This window comes from Cryptomeria japonica, chromosome 10, assembly GCF_030272615.1.
Source record: "Cryptomeria japonica chromosome 10, Sugi_1.0, whole genome shotgun sequence".
NCBI classification, from domain to species: domain Eukaryota; kingdom Viridiplantae; phylum Streptophyta; class Pinopsida; order Cupressales; family Cupressaceae; genus Cryptomeria; species Cryptomeria japonica.
Genome location: NC_081414.1, coordinates 819,598,972 through 819,614,395, shown reverse-complemented (window position 1 = coordinate 819,614,395; position 15,424 = coordinate 819,598,972). Strand labels below are relative to the sequence as shown.

General features: G+C 36.8%; 1 protein-coding gene across 1 annotated transcript in view; it reads left to right on the top strand.

Annotated features, from left to right (window-relative positions):
- Positions 1–794: 794 nt before the first annotated feature.
- The window catches only part of LOC131036232 (ABSCISIC ACID-INSENSITIVE 5-like protein 4), a 54,835-nt gene continuing 40,205 nt past the window's right edge, over positions 795–15,424 (top strand). The window contains exons 1-2 of the mRNA XM_057968082.2: positions 795–2,463; positions 3,230–3,304. Coding sequence (XP_057824065.2) covers positions 1,462–2,463; positions 3,230–3,304 — 1,077 coding nt within the window. The 5' untranslated portion in view covers positions 795–1,461. The remainder of the gene's footprint in view (positions 2,464–3,229; positions 3,305–15,424) is intronic.

The following is a 15,424-nucleotide window of genomic DNA, read 5'->3' as shown; positions in this document are numbered from 1 at the left end:
TTTAACTAGCATGGTTTAAGGTAGATCCAAACATATCTACAATTTTAATCTGGATCTAATAGGAAGACTAAAATAGATTATGAGATCAGGTGCCCTTAGTTCTTTAGACTTAGAAAATAGCATCATCCTTATCAAGATAAGAGATGATAGGAATTTTCAAAGTTTCTTTATTACTAGAGTGGAGAGTTTGTATGGGGAAGGTAACATGTGTACAAGATAACATTTTGAGTTTTTATTTATTCAGATCTCAAAAACCTTGTTGAAAAAGCAAAATCATCAGCACATAATATCAAAGAATACAAGCAAAATCATCATCACATAAACCTATAATACATTCAAATTGTTCCACTTACATATCTCTCTTTATATAAATTATCAACAAAACTTATACAAATCAATTTTAACTAGCATGGTTTAGATCAAGATCTAGACAAAAAAGTTTTAATCTTGTTTAACATGGATCCAATAGCAAAACTAAAATAGATTATGAGATGAAGAACTCTCAATTCTTTAGACTTAGAAAATAGTATCATCCTTATCTTGATAAGAAATGAGAGAATTTTCAAAGTTTCTTTATTACTACGAGAGTGGAGAGTTTGTATGGGGAAGGTAACATATATAGAAGATAACATTTTGAGTTTTTTATTTATTTGGGTCTCAAAAATCTTGTTGAAAAAGCAACCCGAAGAGCCCGTATCCAAGGGCGGGCGGTGAAGCATCTGATCTGGGTACAAAAAAATAAGAGACTGAGATGAGCAGTCTTCTCAGTTGTGAATTGACGGGGGAGTGCACGGGCTACAGCCGGTGGAACAGAGATTTGTACCAGTTACAGTTTTTTTTGTTTTTTTCGAACCATTTCTTGGAACAGCCTTGGGAATTTGTGCCCTGGACGTAAACATCCTTCAAACGTTTTGTTTTTTTAAATCATCGGGGCTCCGATGGGTCAGGGGTTCGATTCTGGCCGAGTGCGATAAGCAGAGATTTTTGTTGCTTCATTATGAGGCGCCGCAGAGGACGAGTTTACTTTTGTATTCGATAGAGAAAAGCAGAAAGGAAGAAAGGAATTTGTTTGGTTACAGTCTCATTTATTTCCCCGTTGTTTTCTGTAAAGCCTCTTAAATTTAATTTATTATATATCACAGGTCGGGTTCGATTTGCAGAAAGGATGGAGAGAGAGAGAGGAAGAGTCAAGATAATCGGCGTTAGGTAATGAGTTCGAACCCTGCTAACGTGGAAAAGACCGAGTGAAAATTATTGTAGGAATTGGAGTGGATTTGAGGCTGTTCTAGGTTGTCTGCTGGAACCCTAGGAGGTTTGGTGCATTTAGGGGCTTAAGGGGTGGGAAGGATCGGGAATTTAGTGGGTTGGTTTGGAGAGAAATCTGAATAGGGTTTATACGCAATCGCAGGCGCAGGGCGCGGATTTGAGGTTGTGTTAGTGGAGTTGTTTGAGGAGGGTTTTATGGGGTCTCGTACTATGCTGTCGTCCAACGGCGGGCGGAGCTCGCAGTTCCAGCAATTGGCTCGGCAGAACTCGCTTTATAATTTGACTCTGGAGGAGGTGCAAAATCAACTCCAGGACGTGGGGAAGCCGCTCAGCAGTATGAATATGGATGAACTTTTACGCAACATTTGGACGGCGGAGGACAGCCAGGCCTTCTCCGCCGCGATTGACAATAATAATAATAATAATGGCAATGTTGTCCTTAATGAGAACAGCGATAGAAATGCTGCAAACTCTGGGAGTAACGGTTTGCAGCGCCAGGGGAGCCTTACGCTGCCAAGAACGCTAAGCCGTAAGACTGTGGATGAAGTGTGGAGAGATATTCAGCAGGGGCAGCAGATGAAGGGAGGCGAGAAAAAGAAGCAGCAGCATAGACAGCCTACGCTTGGGGAGATGACTCTTGAGGATTTCCTTGTGAAGGCTGGGGTAGTCAGGGAGGATAATAACTGTAATGCTAATAATAACACCAACAATAACAATAACAATGGCAATAGCAACAGCAATAGCACTATGAGCAACAGCACTCTTGTCATGTCCCCAAACATGGCAGAGAGCTCGCAGGGAGCAATGCCTGTCTGCGCAATGCCTCCCACGATGGATGTGGCCATGGCACAGAACTTCCAGCCCGCGGAATGGATGCAGTACCAATTCAACCCAGCAGTGGCAGCCCAGCAGCAGCAGCAGCAGCAACAGAGTATGATGGCGGCTTACAATTCCAAGCGGGGGATGCGGCAGAATTTGCCATTGACGATACCCGGCAATTCCCTCATGGAGGGTGGGTATGGTGACAATCAGCTTGCGCTTTCATCGCCAATGATGGGTGGCACATCTTCTGATTCACAGACTCCTGGAAGGAAGAGGGGGACACCTGAGAGTATCATGGAAAGGACTGTGGAGCGTAGACAGAAGAGAATGATCAAGAACCGTGAGTCTGCTGCAAGATCCAGGGCAAGGAAACAGGTATTGTATCATGTCATTTTTGGTTTCATTGTCAGTCATTTGAGTTTTTGATAGGTAAATTGTAACATCGCCCCAGCATTTGACAAAACGTTTCTAACTAATGCCTCATCAGACTTTAAAAGCGTTTCAGCTTAGAAACTAAATTTGATGTATTTCTACTCCATTCAAAGATTAAAGCCTCAGTGTTAAAATTGAGTTTATTGGAACACTCAACCCACCATCAACTGAGCCCCTCTTACAAATGCTTCATTAAGCTTTCAACTTCTTTCAAATTTGAAAGTGCATTTGATGTATATTTACTTTAGTGAATGATTAAAAAGCTTCCATGTTATTATTGAGCGTCTGTTATCTCTTAGCTGGTCACTAACTAAATATTGCCACTGCCCTATTAAGATTAAAACACTTCTATGCTTAGAAACTTCATTTGATGGGCTTCTACTGCTTAAAAAGCTAAATAGTTTAAGCCTGCATCTTAAAAATGTAAAAGTCATCTGCTATCAACTGATAACCAACAATGAACTATTGAGCTTAAATGACATTTCAGCTTTTAAACCCACATTTAAGGGGCGTCAGTTTCACCTAAACTTTCTTCCTTTGTGTTAGGGTCATTTTAACACAGGGAGCTAGGTTGATCATCATAGTAACTACTGTAGACTAGCACTAGAAAGTGACATACTGGATTTAAGAGAGTTTCCTCACTTGAAATTGCATGGCACTTGTTGTTTATCTTTCACATTGTGCCTTTGATTTTTGTATTGCTTTGCAGGCATATCAACAAGAACTGGAGAACGAAGTGCAACAGCTCAAAGAGGAGAATGCGAGGCTCAAAATGCAGGAGAAGGTTCGAGTTATATCTTCCTTTCTTTTTTTGTAAATATGTATATTTTTTTTTTCCAAATGGCCGTACATGGGTCTTACATTTGCTGTGTTTTGGGATAGGTATGCACATCAATTTTAAGGAACGATTCTTGTTTATAGTACATTGCCAAGTTATTTTATATGCGTTTATGGCTAAAGCTGTACATGCAAGGTTCTTTTGATCAAAATGCATGTCACATCCTGGAAATATTATCCCAAGAAGAAATACTAATTTTCCTCTTTTTCTTCAAAGTCTTCTTTTGTCTATTTATTTTTATCAGCTGTAACATCTGTGATCAAGTTTGGTTCCCTTGATATTTTATAAAGCTCTAGGGACAATTGGACTCGCAGTAGTTGGGATGCATATCAGGGATCTCCTTAGAATTCCCTACATTTTTGAGGCAGCACATAGGATCTGGATCTAAAACTATATAAAAGAAATGACATTGTTAGACTGGAAACTGTTGTTTTAGTATTGATAAGTGGTAGATTCATAATTAAGTTATTAATAAATAAAAATTGATTGAACTAAATTAAGAAATCTTAATGAAAATCGTCCTCATCGTTTATGATATGGAAAAGACTTTATGATTTCGAGTTTTATTACTTTCCAGAACAAAGTATAGCTATTAGCTTTTCAGAATTTGCATTTTTTAGAAATGCTTCACTTCCATAAATGAGGATTTATTCTCTTAAATGCATGTAAAGCCATATTTCAGTAACAAATTTGATTTCAGTGTAATGTACCCTAATAGGACCCTCTTATATTCTGTCCTAGAATCACAATTTTAGTACATAGAGAGAACAATATAAGGACACTAATGTCAACAAAAGCTTGGTCTGGAACCTGCACAACAAATCAGACAACATTTCCATGTCATGAGAGAACATATATTCGTCATTCTTTATATATTGCAAAGTGTATATGAAGGATTCAACAACCCTTTTTCTCCTTACAACTGTCCTCATATGCAGCTCAAGGAGAATCACAAGGTGCCTCGAGTCTATACCTCTCTAACAAGCCCAAGAGCACCAAGGACCTTGGCCTCTTGGCCCACACTTGGGGTTGGTGTACCCGCTGGAGCCTAGTGCTCTTGCTTCCTTGTATTCTCCCTCCAATTATGGACATAGGAAAATTATTCTTCCTTGTATGCTTACTTAATCATCCTATGAACAGTTAGTGGTAGAAAGGCATTATTACACTATCATACATATTGCAGTCTATATTAATATTACTATTAAATTCTGCATAAGAACATTATCAGGTGTCATATATTAAGCATACATTTAAGCACATCCCCAAATGCATACCACCAAGAACAAAGATGTTACTGTCTGTAACTTAATAACAGTTCTGATCTGATCTGATTGATTCTCTTTAGTGTTCTCAGAATGACCAGAGAACAATGATCTTAGCATTTAGTGTTATCATAAATAGCAATTGAATGTTATTCATACTATCTAGTGCTATCAGAATAGAGCAGTGATCAGATTATTTAGTGTTAACATAAATAACAAATGAATGTGATTCATACTGTCTAGTGCTTTCAGACTAGAACAGTGATCATGTCTTTTAGTATCATCATTGTAGATGGATAGGAATGATATGAAGGTATTTTAGATGGACGGAAGATGCTCGAAGATGTGTGCCTTTGTTGATCCCGCATAAGGGATGGAGGGATATAGGAACCTAAAATAGATGGAAGGGGTGAAGGGGAAGGCGTGTATTTGGATTTAACTGGAGAAATATAGGATTTATGAAGGATACCGACATCTTGAGAGTGAGCAATGTAGCCATTATAATCAAGATTTTGTTTTATATCAGGGGGTTCTAATATACCTTGTTCATTGATGTCTAACCCTTTTCTTTGATAATGCATGCTTTGGAATATCTTTTTAACAAAGGGTTTCTTCTTACTTTTGATGCTAGAGGCAAGTCCACTTTGAGGTGGAGGTGTCTTGCAAGGAATGATAGGATAATGAGAGGGCTTCATGGGAATGATGGAATATTGAGGCAAACATGGAGAATTATGACAAGGGAATAAAGGGATACTTTGATCTTGACATGGAAGAGGACCATTGGACAGAGTAGGAAGGGTGTTTGACACTTCATTTTGAGTAGGACCATTTGAAAAGGTGGAAGAGGCATCATGATCTTGCTTAGGAAGTGGATTAGGAGTAGGATTTGGAAGGATGCTTCTCTCTTGAGATGGAAGGGGATCATCTTGGAAGAAATAGAAAGGTACAAGGGGATCATCATGGGATTCTAGGGAGGTAGGATCTTTTTCAACCATTGGATGGGATTGGAGAGTTTTGGTGTCTTGATCTTGTTTTATGATAGAACTCATTTCTTCATTTTTCAGATTATCCTCTTGACATGGAGCCACTTCCAAGGAAGGGGTAGTGTTTGCGATATGCATGGGGGATTCTTGGAAGGTGTTCTTGTTTTTGCATGATGGTGAAGCATTTTGGATGGGGCCTTCTAGAGTGGGTATGATTGGAATTGGAGTGCATGATGGGATAGGATTTAAGATATCTGAATCGTATAAAGGATTTGTATAAAATAATGGGTTAGCTTGGATTTGTACTGTTGATAGCCTTGGAGGTTCAACATGAGAAGTTTCACCATTAGGTTCATTTTTTGAAGGAGATGGTATGGATTGTTGTTGAGAAGTTTTAGGAGATGAAGGCATCGTGGAAGAGATGGAGGCCACATGTGGAGCCTTGCTAGACATAGGTGTATTATTTTGATAATTCTTAGGAGTACTGCCTTGTTTCTCTATAGATGAGTCATTAGGATCTTCAATTTCAATGATACCATTATCAAGGAGGTCTTGAATCTTATGTTTTAGTTCCATGCAATCTGAAGTCTTATGTTTGTTATGTCTATGATATTCACAATAATTGCTCAAAAATTCACATCCCCATGTAGTCTTGTTAGGCAATATGATAAGATTGTCCTCAAGAAGCTCTTTCAAAGCTGATTCAATAGATTGCCCCAAAGGTGTAAACTGTCTGTCTAAGGGATATTTGGAAGAAATGTCTTGTTTTCTTGGTGAAGGACTCATGTGATCTTTCTTGAGATTTGGCTTTTGATTTTCAATTATTTGTTGTTCTACCTTATATAGTCGTTTTAGCATTCCTTGAAGTTTGTCACTGTTAATATCATGAATTTGTTTCTCAAAAGGGGTCATTGATTCATTTTGTTGAACTTGAATGTCATAGATTTCTCTCTTGAGATCTTGAATTTGTTGAGCCAAGGTAGCCATGGATATTTATGATAGTTCTGATCTTTGACCTAGGACAATGTATGAGACTCTAGATATGATGTGAACCCTAAAGTGCAAAGGGGGGAACTATATGATATGAGTGAGATTAGGATGTGATAAGGATCAATGTAAAAATGTAATCTATGTGACATGATTGAGATGGGAATGTGCTAAAGGATTGATGCAAAATGCGATGTATATGATAGGAAAGTGATGTGCAACTAAACCCTAAATGAGATATGAGGATGTTTGATGCAAGGACTAAGGATACTCTAGGCCTGAAAATATTTGCAATGTGAGGTTTGAGTTGCGCTATGATATGCACCTCAATTGATAAGGGGGATTGATGATAAAAATTTGATGTCAGACCTAAGATGAGAAATCCTAAGTGCAAGCAATGTTTTTGGTTTTTTTGGATTTTTGATTTTTTTTTTTGGATTTTGGTATGCAAATAATAATGAAATGCTAGGACCAATGATGAAATGACCTAATGAACTTGTGCAAGGTTTAAGGTTATGTCCTAAAAGTAATGATGGAAGGCTATGCAAAGATTATGGGTATGATCCAAGGGGATTATGCAAAGACTAGGTATGATTAAATAAGATATGCAAGGATGAAAGGTGCAACTAGGTGAAGACTATGCAAGGATCAAAGAGGGTATGGGAAACTAGAATGATGGGACTATGTGAGGACCTAAAAGATCAGAACTTCAAAAGCGATGTCTCAAGAGATTTGAAATGATTGTTTTGAGAACACAAGTTCAATGTTTCAAGGACAATGTTGTTTTACAATGTGGATGGATACTTCAAAGCTTAGACCAAGGTTTTTGTAAAGTGTTTCAATTTCAAGTGTGGTGTTGATTATGAAATGTTCTTGTTTGTTTGTGCACACATTCAGAAAACATGGCAGACATAATGTTTGTTTGATTTTACAATAAAAACACATTCAAGCACAATCCTAAGGCTGGCCAGGACAATAGTTGTTGAATCTCACTTGGGGGTTACCCCGAGCTACACAATTCAGAGTGGATACTTAGATGCTTGACCCCACTGGCTCCACCCTCGGCACTCACTTCTTTGGGGCAGCCAAGCATCAGTTCCCACGAAAACTCCCCATGGTGAACTTTGTATCTCTACTAAGAACCGTAAGAATGTGAGCCGCTTTAGAGGTCCAACCTCCTGCGTCAACAACTAGAAAGTTTTTGGCTTCTAACACAAAAGGTGTCTAGTAAGGGCATCTGTTTGAGTGGCCATACATGCGGCGGCGTACGCTCCATTAAGGAAGGCTCCCAGCCTATAGAGGTTGCGCTCTATAGGGTTTATGGGGAGACATGCCGTCGGTATGAACTAATCAACACTCGTTGCTTGCAACTTTCGTCAGAAACACATTTATTTATAGTGGTTCGGAAGAGCTTGGCTTTAGCCCGTTACCACTTGGGTCGTTCCCTCTCACCGAGCCTTAAGGGCTTCTCGGGAGGCAGGCCCTCTAAAAGGTAAACACAAAAGAGCCTAATGCTCAAAACACGAAAGACACTGGTTAATTTTAAAGCACCAATTCAAAATGTGATCTAAGCTAAAAAATCAAACAATTTGTTTCAGATCACCATTTCTTCGACATGCGTCCTGCATCAAAATGACATTAGTAGTTTTCAAAATTATGTCTTCAACACACGAAAAAGAGATGCCCTACACAAGACAAAAAGTCAAAAGATTAATCCCCAAAACCAAAACAATCACACTTGAAAAAAATAAAAATAAAAATAAATAAATAAATAAATATCACACCCAATAATGAACAACTAACAACTTAAAAATCTAAACTATTTAACAATTAGAAAAATCTAAACTAATTTACAATAAAAAAAAAAATTAAAAATCTAAACTAATTTAAAATCAACTCAATTAAAATCCAATCTAATTAAAAACTAATTTAATGAAAACTTAACTAAAATCTAATCTAATTAAAAAAAACTAATGTAATCTAAACTTAACTAAAGTATAATCTAATTAAAAACTAATTTAATCTAAAAACTTAACTAAAAATCTAGATTAAAAGATAAAAAACTAAAAGCTAAAAAAATAAAAACTAAGACTATACGTGAACTAAATTAAAAGATATGCTTTTTAAAATAAGATCTTAAAATCTTAAGAAAGGCTATCTTTTTAAAATGAGATCTTAAAATTTTAAGAAAGGCTCTCACGTGGGAAATGAAAGCAAACACAGAATGATTTCATGGTATGCCCAAAATGGATTTGTCGTGAATAGCAAAAGGAAAACGTAAAACATTTCAGGCAGATTCAGTTTTTTTTTTTTTTTTTTGTGCAGACTGATTTTGCATGTCAAAAAAAGAGGAAGGATAGACCAAATGCGTTGTTATAGGAGGAGCTGACAGAAGCTTGAATGCATGAACTATTTTAAGAAATGGTCTTATGAAATACATCAATGGCAGTAAATGCACCAAACAAGAAAAACTTGAAATGTTTTTCTTTTCTTTTCAAAAACTCCAAGGCAAGCACCAAAACCAGATTGAAAAGGTGTCCAGACTATTTGAAAAGGCTACGAAGACATCAAATGAATCAAGTTAAATGCAGATTTGATCACTTTGAATGCAATCTGAATCTTATTAATCATGTCGAGTGTTTCAAATCTGCAAATGTATTTGGAAGAATGCTTCAAGGCACTGCCATTTCCTGAAATCAAACTATTGCAAGTTATAGAAAATGCATTCAACAGTATGCTATGAAGAAAATATCCTCTGATTGCGATCAATGCACAAACTAAATTTGTTGAAAGAGTTTTTGAAAACCATCAAATAATGACTGCAAAAACACTCAAAATGGATTTTGTCAAGAATGCAGTAAAATTGTGAAACACAATACCACAACCTTTTGCCATCATTACTTCCATCGTATCAAACCATGGGAGCATAAGAAAGGCATGCAAACCTTCTATATCATGGATAAGCACATAAATCGTTTAAGGAAATGCATTCATGACCTGCAAAAGCATAGGCAAACTACTTCTATCAGACGAAAACTGGATTACCAAAAGGACATCAGCTGTCCCACCGGGCGTGCCAATTGTAGATGGAGGAAATGGGAAACTAAATCATGGATTTAGATTCTTCCAACATCCAACAATGAAGTACCTGCAACACACACATGCAAAGCCAAAATAAACAAAGAAACACACATGCATGTTACATGATCCATTCCATTGCACTCCTTAAACCAAGATTTTATGTAGATAATATTGCTTTCAGAAGCACACACAAGAAGCTATGGTTTTTTGGAGATTCAAGATGATTGATGCAAAGGGAGCTAAAGAAAATGAAGTGCCAAGATGTTGAAGAATACAAACTGACATAAGTTCGACGCATAAAGATGAGATGCCCCAATAAGAGAGAGGGGCTTGGTTTAAATAGATTTTCTCCAGGCGAGTTCATGTTGTGGGATGAATATGGGATAATGCAAAATGAGTGGTATAGGGAAGATGAGTGGTAAATGGGAAATGGTAAGTGGTAGGAGGGGATATTTAAGGGTTTTATTAAATAAATAGATAAATGTATATAAGGTGAATGCATGAAGGCGTATAAATGAATATGATAAATGTTTTATTTAATAAATTTAATGGATAAATGGTAATATATTAATAATAATATAATAAAATATGGAAATTATGAATGATGAATTATGGAGAATAATAGTGTGTAATAATAAGGGCTTGCCCGATGTTCGAAGAAATTTGAAATTAAATGCAGACAAATTAATGGAAATTTTTATGTGTCTACAATCATAAATAACAAGTGAACAATATTCAGACTCACAATAGAACAGAGATCGTAGTTGGCAAGTGAATGGTAACAATACCTAACCCATAGGTTGTTGTGAACAAGATTAAATTTATTCTAATTCTTGCTGAGTGGTACTGTTTGTTACAGAACATAATTAGTGTATCAGATAATACCTGGAGTCTTTCTCATGGCTTAGAGGCAACTTACAATTGCTGCGGTGGTCTGAGTTACTTCTGTTGTGTGAGATATTATTCTCCCGATTTCTTTCTTATTTCCTCCAGTGCCTTTTTTTTTTCTCTTAACTTTCCTCCCTTTTATATCTCATGTTGAGGGAGTCACAACTTTTCAGTCCATGTCTTTTGATCATTCATTAACTTAATTAAATTTTAATAATAATCTTTTATATCTTAATTTTAATTTTATTTTTATTCTTGTGAATTTTAATTTTATTATTATTATTATTTGCCAATAAATTCTATTTCAAAGTGGGGACATTACATTCAGCCATATAACAAAAAATCAAATTGAAAATTTAGAGTTATTACACTACAAATATATAAAATGATTCAGCTCTACTATAGCATGAAAATAAGTATAACTCTTACCTTCCATCGCTATTACCTATCACCTTGTACTGTGCTTGCTTCTTTTAACTGATTTTCTTGTCGATTCTTGTCTTATACCTGCAATCCAAAACCATGCATCACTAGAAGCTTCTGCACGTAGTTACCAAATCTGAACAGATCTGTTTCAAGTCCGGCTAAATCTGGACCTTTTAATTCCTATAGAAATTTATTTAGTTGTTTTTGAAAATTCTAGTACTTAGAAATCTTTTTGATCCCCTGAGCAATTCAAGTTTTTTAAACCTGGTTTCTGCTTCTAAATACTTAATCTTATGTGCTACTCTATTAGAGTTGCAATACAACTGTCCAATTTTTGATAAGGAAACTTATGAAGTGTAAATACATCCCCACTCTTTGACATAATGACTGTTTGCTATGGAAACTTCCGAAGTTTAAAAATAACCCACTCTTTAACATAAGGACTGTGTGCTAAGGAAACTTATGAAGTGTAAAGATATCCCACTCTTTAACATAATGACTGTTTGCTAAGGAAATTTCTGGGGTGTAAAGATCCTACTCTTTGATATAATGAATCTAACATGATTGTTATTGACTTTCTGTTAGAAACGAGAGTTCACATGATTCAAAAAAATGGCTTTAATATGACTTTCATCATGTCCTGCAAGGCTCCCCCACCCAAGGATTTACACAATTTTCATTCCAAGTCACATTGTCTCTTGAGTTCATTTTCTCCTTTGATAATCTCACAAGGTGACAACTAGGGCCTTCTTCCACAAATAATTCATATCTAGAATATGGCTGATCATTTCATAAGGTCACAACTGGAGCCTTCTTCCATAAATACTTTACCCTTATAATATACATTACCTTTTCAGGAGGTCACAACGGGGACATGCCTTACTTTTTGTAATGTGACAACAACAACATTAAATTCTATTGTAATGTACTAGTTTTGGTCCCTGAGGATCCAGGCAGGTTGCTGCATAAAGTGTCCAGGAATTATTGGAATTAAACCGGTATTACTATTGAAGCAGAGAGATCAACTGGTATTACTATTGAAGCAGAGAGATCAACCGGTAACCCTAACCTGTTGATATGCTGAACCCTAACCGATGGAGCTTGGTGAATGGGTTGTGTTGATCTATGATCGAATGGTGATCAAAGATGATTATGCCACATATGCATGATGCAAATCTTAAAATTTTCATAGGTTAAAAATTTTAGGATACCTTCCTTCATCGTTGGAGGTTAAGGGATTTAATTGTTGTAATTGTTGTGATCAGATCTTAAAGCAAACCTATGAAAATTTTAAGATTTGCATCATGCATATGTGGCATAATCATCTCCGATCACCATTCGATCATAGATCAACACAACCGATTCACCAAGCTCCATCGCGTAGGGTTCGACATATCAACAGGTTAGGGTTACCGGTTGATATCTCTGCTTCAATAGTAATACCGGTTGATCTCTCTGCTTCCATAGTAATACCAGTTGCATTACTGCATCACTACCGGTTGCAATTGACATCAATGACAACACTTATACTTTATTAATGCAAGCTTCATGTAATGCCAACAATCTCCCACTTTGGCATTGATGGCAATACAAATATCAATACCCTTTGATTGTGATGATTGAGAGTAATGCACATACACAGGTATAGGAATCTTGGTTTACATTTTTCCTTGTACTCTCCTTCAACTGAGTCTTCATGCCTTTAGCTGGTAACTGGCTACAGTTCTTCTCTCTGTCAATACATGTTGCATGTGTAACAATAACTTTCAAATTTTCTAGACACATATCTAGTGTTAACATTATAGCCTGTGTTCTCATTAGATCTGCTTCTACACACATTAGCAGTATGTCCAGGTTTGTGACAGATAAAGCAAATAGGTTTGAAAGCCTTCTTACCGGTAGGCTTCTTAGCCTTAGGAGCAGTTTTCCCTTTGTGCATGTTGCTCTTGGTACCAGAAGATTCTCCTTTCTCAGATGTATTGAATCCTAGTCCAGATGTGTCACCTTTCATCCTCTGAGATTGGATCTGTTCATTCAGCATAGAGGAACTCTTATTGAATTTTTCAAGCTTCCCATTAGCTTCGGTAAGCTCTTTGGAAAGATCTTCATTATGCTTTGAAAGAGTCTCTAAGAGACATTGCCATTTCAAGATCTAATTGTAATGCTTCTTTCTCTTCCTTCTCCTCATGCCAATGTTCATGCAAAGTTGCATTCTCCTGCTTGATCTTAGAAATCTCATGATCTCTCTCTTTGATTAGGTCTTTAGCTGCCCTCCTTGCTTCAAGTTCTTGACTCATACGTATTGTTAGGGCTTCAAGTTCTCTCCTTAGATTTAGCTTTTCACCATTCAGTTTCTCCACTTCTTTAGCCAGTGCATCAATGTTGGCCTCATCTGAAGAACTGTTGTCAAAGATCTCCAATAGTTGCTCAGTTAGCTCTCTCCTCTTAACTTATGAAGCTTTAAATCTGCCTCTCAGGGTTTCAAGCTCTTCCTTGGTTGCATCAAGCACTCTAGCCATCTCTCTATAACTCATATCCCTCATAATGGCTTTAGGGTTTCCTTCCAAGCGATTAAGCCTTAAGGAAGTTAGGCTCTGATACCAATTGATAGACTTATAAAGCACCGAGAGGGGGGGGGGGGGGGTGAATCAGTGATAGCAAAAAGAATAACACTTTAAACACAAACCGGTAAAAACAATTGACCAGTTTACTTAAGACTTTGCATACAATCCAAAGTGTTATAAAAGCATCCACAACAAGTAAAACATCCACCATAACACAAGTGTTTATACGTGGAAAATCCAACTGGGAAAAACCACGGTGAGATAGAACTCACAAGTTAACTATCTGCAGAAATAGGTAACTGACCGGTTAAGGCCTACAAAGTGCTTTGCTAGGAGCGAATTCTGTTAAAGATCCCAAAGCCCTGTTAGGAGCTATACTCGGTTGAAGGTAGTACCCTGTTAGGAGTAACCTTGGTAGAGGATTTCAAACCCAAACTAATGGATCAACTGGTTAGAGGATTTGTACAATGAAGCTTGTTAGAGCTTACCCGGTTAGGGGATTTAGCTGTTGTAGTGATTAGAAAACAACAGGTGGTATGATCTAGAAATAGCACATCTTGCTTGTATAGATCCTCTTATGCTCACTCAGTATTGCATCACCGACATACTCTGCAATTCCTTCAATAAATCGCATCAATTCTAACTCATAACAACACTTGTATCTTGCATTACAAAATAGTTCATCACAGTGTCTTTTTATAGACATTAGATTTCATGTCAGCTCAGGAACCTCATCACAATTTCCTAGGTTCAATGTATCTGGACAATCTTTCATAACACATCATAGATCACTGCCAAATCTGTCGGTTGGAGATAACTCATCACGCAATCAGTGAAACTGGTTGGAACACTGATACCGGTTGAGTGTTAACCTCTTCCAACTCATAGACCGATTGTCCTCTATTTGCCTCCTTATTGATCTCTTCAGTATCTCCAAATTGGTGTCAGTGAAAATGACTAAAACCAATTGTCATTCTAGACATTAGATTTCATGTCAGCTCAGGAACCTCATCACAATTTCCTAGGTTCAATGTATCTGGACAATTTTTCATAACACATCATAGATCACTGCCAAATCTGTCGGTTGGAGATAACTCATCACGCAACCAGTGAAACTGGTTGGAACACCGATACCGGTTGAGTGTTAACCTCTTCCAACTCATAGACCGATTGTCCTCTATTTGCCTCCTTATTGATCTCTTCAGTATCTCCAAATTGGTGTCAGTGAAAATGACCAAAACCAATTGTCATTCTTGCATATACCGGTTAGACACCTTCATACCGGTTCGACTTCTCTATACAAATGATACCGGTTTGCAAGACTTAGACTTAGGAGTAGTACAGGTTTGTCTTAACTAAGATGACTATGACAATGTGAACATGTGTGTGTGTGTGTATGTGCCATCAATGACAACACAAAAAATCATCCATTACAAAAATCATCATCAAGCCAACCGATACTTCGTCCATTTAGCCCTTGGTTTTTGTCAGTATAATTTATTTGGATTAAAAATTATTGACTTCAAATTGACATCAACATGACAGATTACTTACATGGTTTTGAATCCTCATGATTTCTGAAAAATTTGTGATCCTTGCAATGTGGTCAGTATGATTTATTTGAACTAAAAAATATTGACTTCAAATTGATATCCACATGATGAGTTACTAACATGGGCTTAGTTCAGAATTGCATGGAAATGGACATGGTAATGGATAGCGATGTTATATCAGATATGGATATTTCAAAATTCAAAGATTACATAATATCAATATGTTGGGTACAACAATTATACAAATACATGTGCATTCAATTATTTATGCATCTCAAAGTATAGAACATAAAATATTTTATGACATAACACTAAAGATTAT